The sequence below is a fragment of the Lepus europaeus genome, chromosome 8 (genome assembly GCF_033115175.1).
Source record: "Lepus europaeus isolate LE1 chromosome 8, mLepTim1.pri, whole genome shotgun sequence".
Taxonomy (NCBI): Eukaryota; Metazoa; Chordata; class Mammalia; order Lagomorpha; family Leporidae; genus Lepus; species Lepus europaeus.
In genome coordinates this window covers 24,974,057-24,987,791 of record NC_084834.1, presented here as the reverse complement: position 1 = coordinate 24,987,791, position 13,735 = coordinate 24,974,057, and the positions used below count along the sequence as shown (strand labels likewise).

The window sequence follows — 13,735 nt, the reverse complement described above, 5'->3', positions numbered from 1 at the left end:
TGTGTGGGATTGACTTGTAAGCCAGACTGTAGCCGAAGGCTCCTGCCCGCCCTCCAGCCCCTTTTAATGAAATACAATTTTTTTTTTAACATGGAAAATGGCAGGCAAACTGTGGTTATACTCAGACTTGAGTATTTGGGAGACATATTTTGGAAAACCTGCTACGTCAAGTAAAATAACTGACAGTATTAGTTGCTAGTGATTAAATTTAAGATTTCAAGCAGAACTTAGAATTTTGGAAAAATTTCTGTGTGGCTTCCAAATGCTTCAATACTTTTTTGATGAAATCAGACATAACAAATAGGGCTTTTTCAATATTGTCTTTTTTTTTTTTTTTTTTTTTTAGAATTTAAATTAAAAAAACCAAACCACCAGCCAAAAAAAGAAATGAAAGAGCAGCATAGGCCATTGAAGCAGTTTTCTCCAACTGCCCAGTGCCTAATGTGTCTGAATTATGCACATGTAGAAGAATCATTCTGAATGCAACGAAGACTGATGGATTTTAATATAATAGAATATGAAAAATTCATGCAGATGGTTTACATTCAACATTGTAGTTAAGTTTTTAATAAAGTACTACTTTTTTTTAGTTATGTATCAAATAAGAATATCCAAATTAACATGAAAAAAAAAAACAGTAGCTGTAGAAGCCAGGTTTTTTTCCAAATACTTTTACCAAAATGACATATTGCAACAGATTGATCGCAGAAGTGGATGTGAGATCCTGCTATGTTCATAAAAAGCTTTCATATTAATATGTGGCAGTTTTAAAATTATTACTTTAAAATGGATTAATGTTTTTAAAATTTTCAGCGTTAGTTTCAAATATAGAAATATTGGTAGATATAACCTGCATAAACAATAGTTCTCTGGGGTCTTTAATGACCTTTGCATTGAGAAGGCCCAGCAATTATTTTAATCTTGTTAAAATGTTCTTCCTAGGGCCAGCATTGTGGTGAAGACGGTTAAGCCACTGCCTGTGACGGCAGCATTTCCTATGGGCGCCAGTTCGTGTCCTGTGTGTTCCACTTTGTTTCTTCTTCTCCTTCTCCTTCTTCTTCTCCTTCTCCTTCTTCTTTCATCTTTTTTTTTTTTTTTAAAGATTTATTTACTTGAAAGAGTTACACAGAGAGGGAAGGAGAGGCAGAGAGAGAGTGTGAGAGGTCTTGCATCTACTGGGTCACTCCCCAGATGGCCGCAACAGCTGGAGCTGTGCTGATCTGAAGCCAGGAGCCAGGAGCTTCCTCTGGGTCTCCCACGTGGGTGCAGGGCCCCAAGGTCTTGGGCTATCCTCCACTGCTTTCCCAGGCCACAGCAGAGAGCTGGATCGGCAGTGGAGCAGCCGAGACTTGAACCGGCACCCGTATGGGATGCTGGCACTGCAGGCGGTGACCTCACCCACTACACCACAGCGCCGGGCCCATGCTCCACTTTTGATCTCTCTGTGTCTCTCAGTCTCTGTAACTCTGCCTTTCAAATATCTAAATCTTAGAAAAATTAAAAAATATTCTTCCTAGGTGGCTGTTGTGGCACAGGGGTTAAGCCACTGCTTAGAATGCCAGCTTCCTGTACTGGAATGCATGTTTGAGTGCCAGCTACACCGCTTCCAATCCAGCTTCCTGCTGATGAGAACTTGGAAGGCAGCAGATGATGGCTCAAGTGCTATGGACCTTGCCACCACTAGGGAGTCCCACTAGAGAGCTGGGCTCTGGGCTTTGACTCCATCCAGCCCAGGCTGTTGCAGACATTTGAGGAGTGAACCAGTGGATGGAAGATGTTCTCTCTGTCGCTGTCACTCTTTCAAGTAGATGAAAATTAATAAATAATAAAAATACTTCCAGAGAAAAATTGAAGAAATTTTTAAAAAAGATTTATTTTATTTATTTGAAAGAGTTAGAGAGGTAGAGACAGAGAGAGAGGTCTTCCATCCACTAGTTCACTCTCCAGATGGCTGCAATGGCCGGAGCTGAACCAATGTGAAGCTAGGAGCCGGGAGCTTGTTCTGGGTCTCCCACGTGGCTGCAGGGGCCCAAGGACTTGGGCCATCCTCTGCTGCTTTCCCAGGCAGGGAAACTGGATTGGAAGTATAGCAGCCAAGACTCGAACCAGCGCCCATATGGGATGCCAACACTGCAGACTGGGGCTTTAACCTGCTGCACTGCAGCGCCAGCCCCTGAACTTTTTAAATATGTTCTTGGCAGTAGCTTCAGATCCATAAGTGAAGTACACTTTTTTAGTTCTGTCTGGTTTTAGGATTCTGTGTAGTACAAGTAATGAAGGAACACCTAGATTCAGATGTGAGCGTTAGAATGAACATACATTGGTAGTTATTCTGTTCCTAAACAAATAGTTTTAGCAAGGTCTGTATTCTAGTGGGAACCTTTGTTAAACTTTAGGGTGTGAAGGGCTGGCATTGTGGCATAGAAGGTAAAGCTGCTGCCTGTGATGTCAGCATCCCATATGGGCACTGGTTTGAGTCCTAGCTTCTACACTTCCAATCCAACTCACTGCTAATGGCCTGGGAAAAGCAACAGATTACCCCAGTGCTGCTTGGGCCCCTGCTAACCATGTGGAGACCTGGAAGAAGCCACCCGTGTGGGAACCTGGCACAGCCCTGGCTGTTGGCAGCCACCTAGGGGAGTGAACCAGTGGGTGGAAGATACCCCACCTCCTCTCTGTAACTCTTTCAAGTAAATAAATAATAAATTATTTTTTAAAATTTAGGTTATGAATGCATATAACACTTTCTCATTTTTTCCTTTTAAATATTTGTTTACTTATTTGAAAGAATTACAGAGAAAGAGAGGGAGAGAGATCTTCTGTCTGCTGATTCATTCCCCAATTGGCCGCAGTGGCCAGGTCTGGGCCCAAGCTGGAGCCAGGAGCCAGGAGCTTCTTCGGAGTTTCCTTCGTGGGTACAGGGGCTCAACGACTTGTCCGTCTTCTGCTGCCTTCCCAGGTACATTAGCAGAGAGCTAGATCGGAAGTGGAGCAGCTGGGACTCAAACTGGTGCCCATATGGGATGCAGGCACTGCAGATGGCGGCTTAACCCACTGTGCCACAGTATTAGCCCCGATAACACTTTTTCTTTAACGATTTATGTATTTATTTGAAAGGCAGAGTGAGAGAGAAAGATATCTTCCATCTGGTTCTCTCCCCTGATGGCTACAGTGACCTTGGCTGGACCAGGCTGAAGCCAGGAGCTTTATCCAGGTCTCCCGCATGGGTGCCAGGGGCCCAGGTACTTGGACCATCTTCTGCTGCTTTCACCCAATGGTGCAAAACAAAAGGGAGAAGGGAAAACGGGCACTGGTTCTCTGAGATAAGTTGAATGAATTGTTTGGGTTATTTACACTGAAGCTTTTTTTTGTTTGTTGAAGATTTTACTTATTTTATTTGAGATTTAGAGTTACAGACAGTGAGAGGGAGAGACAGAGAGAAAGGTCTTCCTTCTGTTGGTTCACTCCCCAGATGGCTGCAACACCTGGAGCTGCGCTGATCTGAAGCCAGGAACCTGGCTTCCTCCTGGTCTCCCATGCGGGTGCAAGGGCCCAAGGACTTGGGCTATCTTCTATTGCTTTCCCAGGCCATAATAGAGAGCTGGATTGGAAGGGGGCAGCCGGGACTAGAACCAGCACCCATATGAGATGCCAGCGCCGCAGGTGGAGGATTAACCTACTACGCCACGGAGCCGGCCGCTGCTCCACTTCTGATCCAGCTCTCTGCTATGGCCTGGGAAAGCACTAGGTCATTTTTTTTTTTTTTTTTGTTATTTGTTAATTCTTTATTATTCTGTAAAAGGTAACAAAATATACAGAAGGCTTTCCCTTTTTGAAACTAATGTCACCAACTCCATTGTTGCGTACATAAATAGGATGCGCTAAGCTGATGGTTATTAGGAACAAGTCCCACAAGGTGGTCTGTGAAGCAGAGAGCTTTCCCAGGCTATAGCAGAGAGCTGGATTGGAAGAGGAGCAGCCAGGACTAGAACTGGCTCCCATATGGGATGCTGGCATCATAGGCAAAGGCCTAGCATGCTATACAACCATGCTAGCTCCTATGTGCATTTTTTCTTATCGTATTTTTATCATGCTTATTATGTAATTATTAGGTAGGTTAAAATTATTTAAAAAATTAAGATGATGTCTTGTAAAAGTGCCTTTTATGATTTTGTATTGATGTAGCACTTTTTCTCCTCCTTTTTTTTCCTCCTAGGAGTCTACTATGGCTCAAGAATCTCCCAAAAGTTCAGCAGCAGAAATTCCGGTGACTAGTAATGGAGAAGTTGATGACTCTCATGAACATGGCTTTAATAGGGTAAGAGCATTTCTCTTTCTCTTAATGCAAAGAATCATGATGAGCTATGATAAGCCTTGGATTATTGAGATGAGAGTAATGAACAAAATTTAATGTAAAGGAATTTTCTTGGATTGGCTTCCTCCAAGAATCTAATGTTAATGGGGATGACTAGGTCAGCCATGTTTATGATTTGTCCAGAATAAACTCCTAGGCAGTAAGTGTTGCTGTTATTTTCAGTAATTGACCAAAATGAGAGTCTGCCTGACAGTTTTGGCACATGGCTTTGTAAAACTCCTTAATGTATTTGTGATACAAAAATTTTAACTATAAATTACCTTTTAAAAATTGGTACTGTCTAATCTCTTTTCTTCCTGTCATTAATACATAATTCCTAAATAGCTGCTCCTAATTTTGCTGTTACCTTTCTAACATATCACTTGACTCAGTGGGTAATAAAATGTGGTCTACTTCTTAGTTCAAATTTAAATTTAATGCGTTTTAATAGAAACACCAAGGACTTGGAGATAACCTGCTCTGCCATTTCTAGTAGTGTAACCTTGAACAAGTATTTGTTTCTTATCTTTTAGTTTTTACTTCTACAATGAAAATCCTTCATGAGGACACTAATAATAAATAAGTACTATGCTAATAAGAAATGGTAATGATAGTTATTTCTGGAGCTGTTTACATTAAACATCCCCTTTTATGACATTTGATACAAGAGCACATTTTTACTCAACAACAACAAAGCAAACAATCTGATTAAGAAATTGGCAAAGGACATGAACAGGCATTTTTCAAAGAATGAAATTCAAATGGCCAACAGACACATGAAAAAGTGCTCAGAATCACCAGGCATCAGGGAAATGCAGATAAAAACCACAGTGAGGTTCAATACCTCACCCCAGTTAGAATGTCTATCATCCAAAAATCAGAAATAATAAATGCTGGCAAGGCTGTGAGGAAAAAGGTTTCCTAATACACTGTTGGTGGGAATGTAAAGTAGTATAACCATATGAAAGACAGTATGGAGATTCCTCAGAAATCTGAACATAAACCTACCGTGTGACCCAACCATCCCACTCCTGGAAGTTTACCCAAAGGAAATGAAATCAGAATATGAAAGAGTTATCTGTTTCCCAATGTTTATTATAGCTCCATTCACAATAGCCAAGATATGGAATCAACCCAGGTCCATCAACTGATGACTAGATAAAGAAAATGTGCTATAAATACACTATGGAATACTACTCAGCCATAAAAAAAACAAAGAAATCCTATCTTTGCAAGAAAATGGATGCCACTGGAAACCATTATGCTTAGTGCAATAATCCAGTCCCAAAATGATAAATACCACATATTTTCCTTAATTTGTGGTAACTAATGTACCAGAATACTTTATATGAGCAAAATTGATGTTTTGAGATATGATTACTGTTTATAGCCCTCATCTGTACTCTTGAGGATCAGTGATTTTTCTGCTTACTATTTGTTGAACTCTTTATTTAGTGGGGGGTTAAGCTTGTGATTATAAAATGAAAGTATGTCATTGTAAAATTTCAAAGAAGAAAATGAGAACGCAGGAGGAGGGAGAGAGTGGGAGTTTGGGCAAATCTCTGTATGTGAAATATATGCAATTTGTTCACCTTATATAAGTAAAAAATTTAACAATAAGAATTTTTAAAAAATCTCAAAAATATGGTTTTAAATATTAATACAGTTTTGATATGCTTGAAGAAGTAGTAGTTGAAGGGTACTTGAATTATTTTATAGTTTAAGTGGATTCTCTGCCTTGTATTTTTTTTTTAAAGATTTAATTTATTTAAGAGAGTTTCAGACAGTGAGAGGGAGAGATAGAGAGAAAGGTCCTCCATCTGCTGGTTCATTCCCCAAATGGCCACAATGGCTGGAGCTGCGCCGAGCCGAAGGCAGGAGCCAGGAGCTTCTTCCTGGTCTCCCACATGGGTGTAGGGGCCTGAGAACTTGGGCCGAATTCTACTGCTTTCCCAGGCCATACCAGAGAGCTGGATTGGAAGAGGAGCATCTGGGACTAGAACTGGTGCCCATATGGGATGCTGGTGCTGCAGGTGGAGGATTAACCTACTGCGCCCTGGCTCTAGCCCTTGCTTTGTATGTTTATAAATCAAATACTTCAACAGAAATGATGATTTAGATCAAGATTCCTTAATTGTGGCACTGTTGACATTTTGGGCCAGGAATTCTTTGTTGTAGGAGATTGACCTGTGCATTGTGGGATGTCATTTTTCTGCTAGACACCAATAGTACCCTCCAGTTGTGATAACCAGCGATGTCTCTAGAAACTACTAAGTGTCCACTGGGGTGAGGAGAAAGTCATCACTGACAGAACCACTATTTTAGATGAATCCATTTAATTTTTTAAAAAGATTTATTGATTTATTTGAAAGAGTTACACAGAGAAAGGAGAGGCAGAGAGAGAGAGAGAGTTCTTCCATCTGCTGGTTCACTCCGCAGTTGGCTGCAGTAGCCAGAGCTGTGCCAATCTGAAGCCAGAAGCCAGGAGCTTCTTCCGTGTCTCCCACACGGGTGCAGGGGTCCAAGGACTTGGGCCATCTTCTACTGCTTTCCCAGGCCATAGCAGAGAGCTGGATCGTTAGTGGAGCAGCTGGGTCTCAAACTGGTGCCCATATGGGATGTTGGTACTGCAGGCGGCAGCTTTACCTTCTATGTCACAGCTCTTGCTCTGAATCTGTTTAATTGATATTAGAAAATTTTATTTTTGCCTCAGCAGTCTTTTTGAAAATAACCAACACTTCTTCAAACTTGAGGTTCATGTTTTAGTCTTTCTTCTGATGCAGTTATAGGATACCTGACACTAGGTAGGTTGTTTTTTTTTTTTTTTTGACAGGCAGAGTTAGAGAGAGAGAAAGGTCTTCCTTTTTCTGTTGGTTCACCCCCCAAATGGCTGCCATGGCCAGCGCGCTGCGCCAATCCAAAGCCAGGAGCCAGGTACTTCCTCCTGGTCGCCCATGCAGGTACAGGGCCCAAGCACTTGGGCCATCCTCCACTGCCTTCCCGGGCCATAGCAGAGAGCTGGCCTGGAAGAGGAGCAACCGGGACAGAATCTGGCACCCCAACCGGGACTAGAACCTGTGGTGCCGGCACTGCAGGTGGAGGATTAGCCAAGGCGTTGGCCACCAAGTAGTTTATACAGAGAGAGGTTCATTTGGCTCACAGTTCTGGAGGCTGGGAAGTTTAAGAATGAGTGGCTGCATCTGTCGTGGGCCTCATGCTGTGTCCCTTTATGATGGATGGTGTCACATGGCTGGAATGTACCTGGCAGTGGCAAGTGGGTGCCTGTAGAAGAGAGGAGGAAACAGGGCCAGGCGCATGGTAACAACCTGCTCTCACAGGAAGTATTCCATTCCCTTTGAGTACTAATCCAGTTTCTGAAGAAGATAGCATAGGGAGAAAACTCTGTGATAGTGCTCTGGACAGTGAATTATTTATTTTTATTTTTTGTTTTTGTTTTTTTTTGCAAATCACATCTAAAGCATAGGCAACAAAAACTATATTAGAGATGTGGGACTAACCAAACTAGAAGGTTTCTGCACAGAAAAGGAATTGGTCAACCGAGTGAGTAGGCCTTCTGTGTAATGGGAGAAAACATTAGTATACCGTGTTTCCAGTAAGGGATTCATATCCAAAAAACGTAAGGAACTCACACAGTTCAAAAGCAGAAAAACTAGTTAACAAATTGAAGCATGACCAAGTGTGGGCAGTATTTGGTCTGGCTGTTAACACTCAGGTTGGGATGCCTGCATCCCATTACAGAGTATCTAGGTTTGTGCCCTAGCTGCACGCCTGATTACCACTTCCTGTTAATGCACACCCTGGAAGGCAGCAGGCTGGGACTCAGGAAATTAGTTCCCTTTATCCACATGGAAGACCAGGGTTGTGCTCCTGGCTCCTCGCTTCAGCCCAGCCACAGCCACTGTGGGCATCTGGTGAGTGAACTAGCAGGTGGGAGCTCTCTGCTTCTCAAAAAAATTAAAAACAAGTAAATAAATTTCTAAAAATGAACAAAGGGCCTAAGTAGACATTTTTCCATAGAAGAAACACAAGTGACCAACAGGTATATGCAAGGTTGTTGAGCATCACTAATTTTCAGGGAAATGCAATCAGAATTGCAATGAAACACTACCTTCCGCTTGTTAGGATAGTTGTGTTGGGGAGGATGTGGAGAAAAGGGAACCCTTGTACACCATGGATGGGAATGTAAGCAGCTATCTTGGAAAACGTTCCAGACATTCCTTAAAAAAAAAAAAAAAAAAAAAAAAACAGCTTTATTAAAAAAATAGAACTGCCATAAGATCTAGGAATCCCACTTGTGGGTCTGTATTCAAAGGAAATAAAGCAACTATCTCAAAGAGTATGTGGACCCCCACGTTTATTGCAGCACTATTCCCAATAGCCATGATAGGGAAACCTAAATTTCTGGTGATGGATGAAGGTACAGAGAGAATGTTATTATACAGACACATACTGAAATATGGCTCAGTCTAAAAAAAAAAAAAAAGGAAAAAAAGAAGCCCTGCTATTTGTGACAGCATGGCTGGACCTGGAGGATATTATGCTCAGTGAAATAAGCCAGGCACAGATACTGCATGATCTCACTTATATGTGGAATCCAAGAAAGGCCATCTCCTAGAAGCAGAGTAGAAGGGTGATTGGGGGTAGGGTGTGGGAGTATGTTGGTCAGAGGGCACAAGCTTGCTGTTAGTTAACTGTAAGATGAATAAGTTTTAGAGACCTAATGTGTAGCATGGTAGATGTACTAATCATTTATAGTTGAAATTTGTTAAGGATGTCTTAAATATTTTCATCACATACAAAATAGTAACTGTATGAGTAGATGAATATGTTAAGAGCTTGGTTATGATAATCACTTTAGTATATGCATGAATTAAAATGTTGCTCACCTTACAATTACATACAATTATACTTTTCAGTTATATTTCCATAAAGCTGAGGGGGACAAAAAGAGTGTTCTCTCCCCTAGGGGTTTTGCTATTAATCAGTGATCTTGCAGGTTTTTAACTTTAGAAATTTTTTTTAGTGTAAAGTGATGAAATCTTAACATCAGAGTAAGTTCTTTGCTTATCAGTCAGAGCCAATAATTTGCTGCTTTGCAAGCTTACCTGCAGATTCCCCTGCAGTGTGGTTTCACTTTCTGTTGGGAAATAGAGAAGGGAAGAAAGGTGAGGTGGTTGTGGAGGCCTCACCATTTCAGATGTGCGTCCTATCAGGGGCAGGCCTCTGTGGACTCCATAATCCACTTCACCTCCCCAGAGGAATTCAACATCATCTGTTTCTTTTCATATCTGCTTTTATTAGGAATATGCACATCATGAGATTCTCTTGCATGTTTAATATGTTTTTATTAAAGAAAACTTAGGTAGGGACTCCCTTTCCCCATTAATCCGTGAAAATGATATCTCAAAAACATCTTTTGACTGTTTGGAAATCATTATAGTCAAGACACATTAGGCATACATTCACAAAAACTTCTGAGAAATAAATGCAAAGTTTCCTATAACCACAAATCTTTTTTTCTATTTTGTTAGAGAAAATGAGTGTTGAATGTATTGTTTAGCGTTAGACTGTGTTTTACAGACTTGGAAAGAGATCTTACAGGTAAAGCTGGGTCATGAACAGTTTTCTGAGGTATTTTACTTATATGCATCTTCCTTTTTGTATCTGTCGTTTAAAATCTTAACAATGGCTTTTACTTAATGGATGCGTACTTAATACACTTAAAAATGTACTCAACATAAAATCAAGGTGGTAGTTTATTAAATTGTCATAACTTAGCTGGCCAGCTGGTGTCACTGTGGTACAGGCAATGAAACTAAAATTTTTTTGTTCTTGTTTTTGTTTCTGGTTGCGGATCATTTTCATTTAATTTCCTTTCTCAGTCTGTTTGAGAGGCCCTGGTTACACTCACACTCAACATTCACATTTGTGTAGACATTATAATGGAGTCATTCATTTTAGGAATCTTCCTGTCAGCTTTAGTCACTGTCTCATAGCTAATGTGTCTAGATTTGTTATTGGTTTTATTAAAACTGAGGTAATGCTAGATGTGGAGAGGATGGGATAATTACCTTGGTATTATCTCCGTGTTCTATGGCAAAATATTTCTGCTTGTAAAAAAAAATCTTGTTTAGTAAGGTTTACTCTCTGAAGAATTCAAATTACTCTCTGAGTTATCAACTTACACATTATTTTAAATGAATACTGTGATAGTTCTGGTTAAATATCAGATTAGAATTTGCAACTCATTCCATGAATTAGAGAGGAAGCAAATGTTAGTTCCGCATGGTTGAGACTACTTGTGAATTAAGTTAAAAGTTGTCAGATTTTTATCAAAGGCTCAAGACAAAAATCTGTAGAGTGTGTCTTCCTATGAATCCTTACTGTAGAAAAATGTGTGCACAAGCTACCCATTTTTACATGAAGTTTTAGCAGAGAATCCCCAAACCTTACCAGTGGTTCGTGGGTGCCCTGGGTCATAACCCTTTAGTCTCTAAGTTCTGAGTTAAATCACAAGATAATAGTTCAGTAGCAGATCTTCAGGAGACCCTGGGTCTTTATTTCACAGTGGAGGAAAAGGTCCCTTAAGGTTGTGATGGAGTTACTCAGCATTAAATAGCTCTATCAGAAGTTTATGTGATTTGACCGTAAGTACAGTGAGAGCAAGAACTTTCTCACTCATTGCCTTATTTCCAGAGTCTGGCAACAATGCCTGGCAGGTAATAGATACACAGAAATAAGTGTTTGAATAAAGAATATTTGAATAAATGAATATTCACTCATGTTAGAGCCAGGAACTCTTATCTGCAATACTAATGAAGGGATACTGTATTCTTAGATTTGCTACATCTTGTATCCTTAATTACTCCTGCATAGGTGTATGTGGTCTTTGTTGTTAGTGATGTTAATTTGTAATGCTTCTGTTGAACTGAGTAGTTTTCTCACTTCCAGTCTGGAATAACACACTGTATCACTCTGGAGATTGGGAGAAAAACAGAATACATACAAGAAACTGTCAGAACACTGTTTTGGATATACCTGTATCCTCTACTCCACTTTCATCAATCCAGTACAGCTTTTTTATCTGCTTTTTGTTTATTTATCATCTGTTCATTCACTGATTTATTATTGTTTGTCTACATTTCCCCAGAAATTGGAACTGATGTTAGGACAAGATAGCATGTACTTGCAGCAGGTTGACGGTTCACACTAGTTGCTCAAAGACAGAATGAATGGCAGTTAAGGGCTTAAAATTTGGTGTCATTTTTATTTCAGCCATCCTACCCAAAAGTTTGAGTAGTAGGTGATGACAGTTTGCCTCGATACCAAATAGCAATACAACATAACGTGACCACATTTTTCACGTTTAAAAAACTTAGTAGCTCAGTAAGTGGCAATATTGATTTCATGAAGCCGATTTTACCAAGCATATGCTTGGGCCCTTTTAGGGGCATGCCAGATATTTTTCAAGGATTGTTTAAGTGATGCAAATCTGGATTCATTTAATACTTGTTTTTCAGCTATAGAACATACTTGTATTACTGCTATCAAAAATTAAAACTATGTGTTTGTTTCATGCATGTACATTACATTGTGGATTGGGATTCCTTCTGAAAATTGTGACTGAGTGTGGTTTATAATGAGTATGGCGTCTTATCTCTCCTAATTCTCTATGTGCCCTTATTTATAAACAGAGGCTATCAGTAGTAAGTTTTTTGATCTCTAGAAGGAATTATTTTACATATAGATATAGACAAATGTTTCCCCAGTGATGGTCTTTGAATGAAATCAGCATTTCTTTTATATAAGTTGGTATGATTTCATTCCTAAATACTTCTGTACTATTTAGAATCTAGGCTAAGGGAGTAGAGGGGTAGGTGAGACCAGGAGGTACTGGTACGGTAAGCTCTTGCTAAGCATTCAATGAATGAATGAATGATAGATATATAGAGAGATTGAGATTGTGTGTATGATAAAAATTAAAAATAAGTCTGATTTAAAATTTATGTGTATAAGGAGCATTCAGAAAATTGTGAAAAAATGCATATTGTGAAAAAAAATATGCTTGACCTTAAGAGTTTTTATCCAGCTACAATTTCCCAGCTGTCTTCAGGTGACCAACTTTGGTATTCCTACAAAGTGTACTGACAGAAAAAAAATCATACAGCCTTATTATATCTCATCATTCTGTATCAACATGGGTAGTCAGACCCATGCAATAAATTTGACTTCATTTTAAGTATTTCACAATCTGTAGTAAAAGATACAGCAACATAGTACCTACCATTGTCAGAGGTGGGCTATGTCTTTGACAATCTGTGAAAACTTTCAGTTTGGACAGCTTATATATCAGGTGGGAACAAACTTCAAGCTGACCTACCATGATGCCCTGAAAATGCACTAGTGGCATGGAAAGGGCTTGAAACATGGTGATAGTAAGAGTTGGAGCGGAGCAGAAGGCCTAACTGTGTCACAGTGCTCGAATACTTGAGGTTGAGTGGAAGGAAGGTAGATGACAGCATTGAGGTGGGAAAGAGGTAGAGTGGCACGCAGGAAGGTGGGATTGGCTCTGGCGTGTGCAATTGGGTTGTAGAAAGGCAAAAAAGCAGTTCTTTAAGGAACAGGTCCTCAGAGGAGCCCCAGGACTACTTGCATCAGAATCACCTGATGTGCTTGTTTGAATTTCTGACTCCCAGGGCCATACTCTAGCTTAGTCCGAATCAAAAGTGGCAGCTACGAAGAGTCTGCATTTCTGATATGGTCCTCAGGTGGTTGTGACTGAAAGTGAAGTTTGGGATCCACGAGTGGGAAGCTGAGACGATGCCAACCCGACCTCCTAGCTGCAGGTGTTGAGTAGTCCTCTCTGCTTCAGGGGAAACTAGAGAAGCAGGCAGTCACCATGAGAAGTCAGAGGTGCTGCTGTGTCCGTGCAGTGGAGCTGGGATAAGGAGGCCTGCTCTAGGAACAGCGTTTCTCCGGGCAGCTAGTCTTTTTGTGGGTAGGCAGAAGACCGGGAGAACATAGAATTAAAAAACTCAGGCAGAAGAGCGTTCCTAGTAATTACAGAATACTTGGAGAATCCTTACAGATTTTTGGTTATTAGAGAATATGCTTTGAGAGTCATTTCTTTATCCAAGATTTCTCCTCCTAATTCTAAGTAAAAGAAGATTCATTAATAAATCTCTAGTTCTGCTTACATATCCCAGTATTGTACATTTTATTTTTAGAGATGTTTATTTTAAAACAAAGTTGCTGTTGAACATTTTCTGTTCTTTTTGTGTTGATTTTGTACTAGCTTTAGTTCAAAAGTGGATTACCATGCTAAATTATAAGCTCTAAAATTTGCAGTTTTAGTGTCAT

At 40.2% G+C, this 13,735-nt stretch overlaps 1 protein-coding gene across 6 annotated transcripts in view; it reads left to right on the top strand.

Annotated features, from left to right (window-relative positions):
- The window catches only part of ARFIP1 (ADP ribosylation factor interacting protein 1), a 119,365-nt gene that overhangs the window by 44,714 nt on the left and 60,916 nt on the right, over window positions 1–13,735 (top strand). For 3 of the 6 annotated variants that reach the window (XM_062199481.1, XM_062199484.1, XM_062199480.1), the window contains exon 2: window positions 4,217–4,318. In XM_062199481.1, coding sequence (XP_062055465.1) covers window positions 4,226–4,318 — 93 coding nt within the window. In that variant the 5' untranslated portion in view covers window positions 4,217–4,225. Of the gene's footprint in view, window positions 1–2,788; window positions 2,960–4,216; window positions 4,319–13,735 lie in introns of those variants that run through there. The other 3 variants (XM_062199483.1, XM_062199482.1, XM_062199485.1) reach the window with 2 other exon arrangements.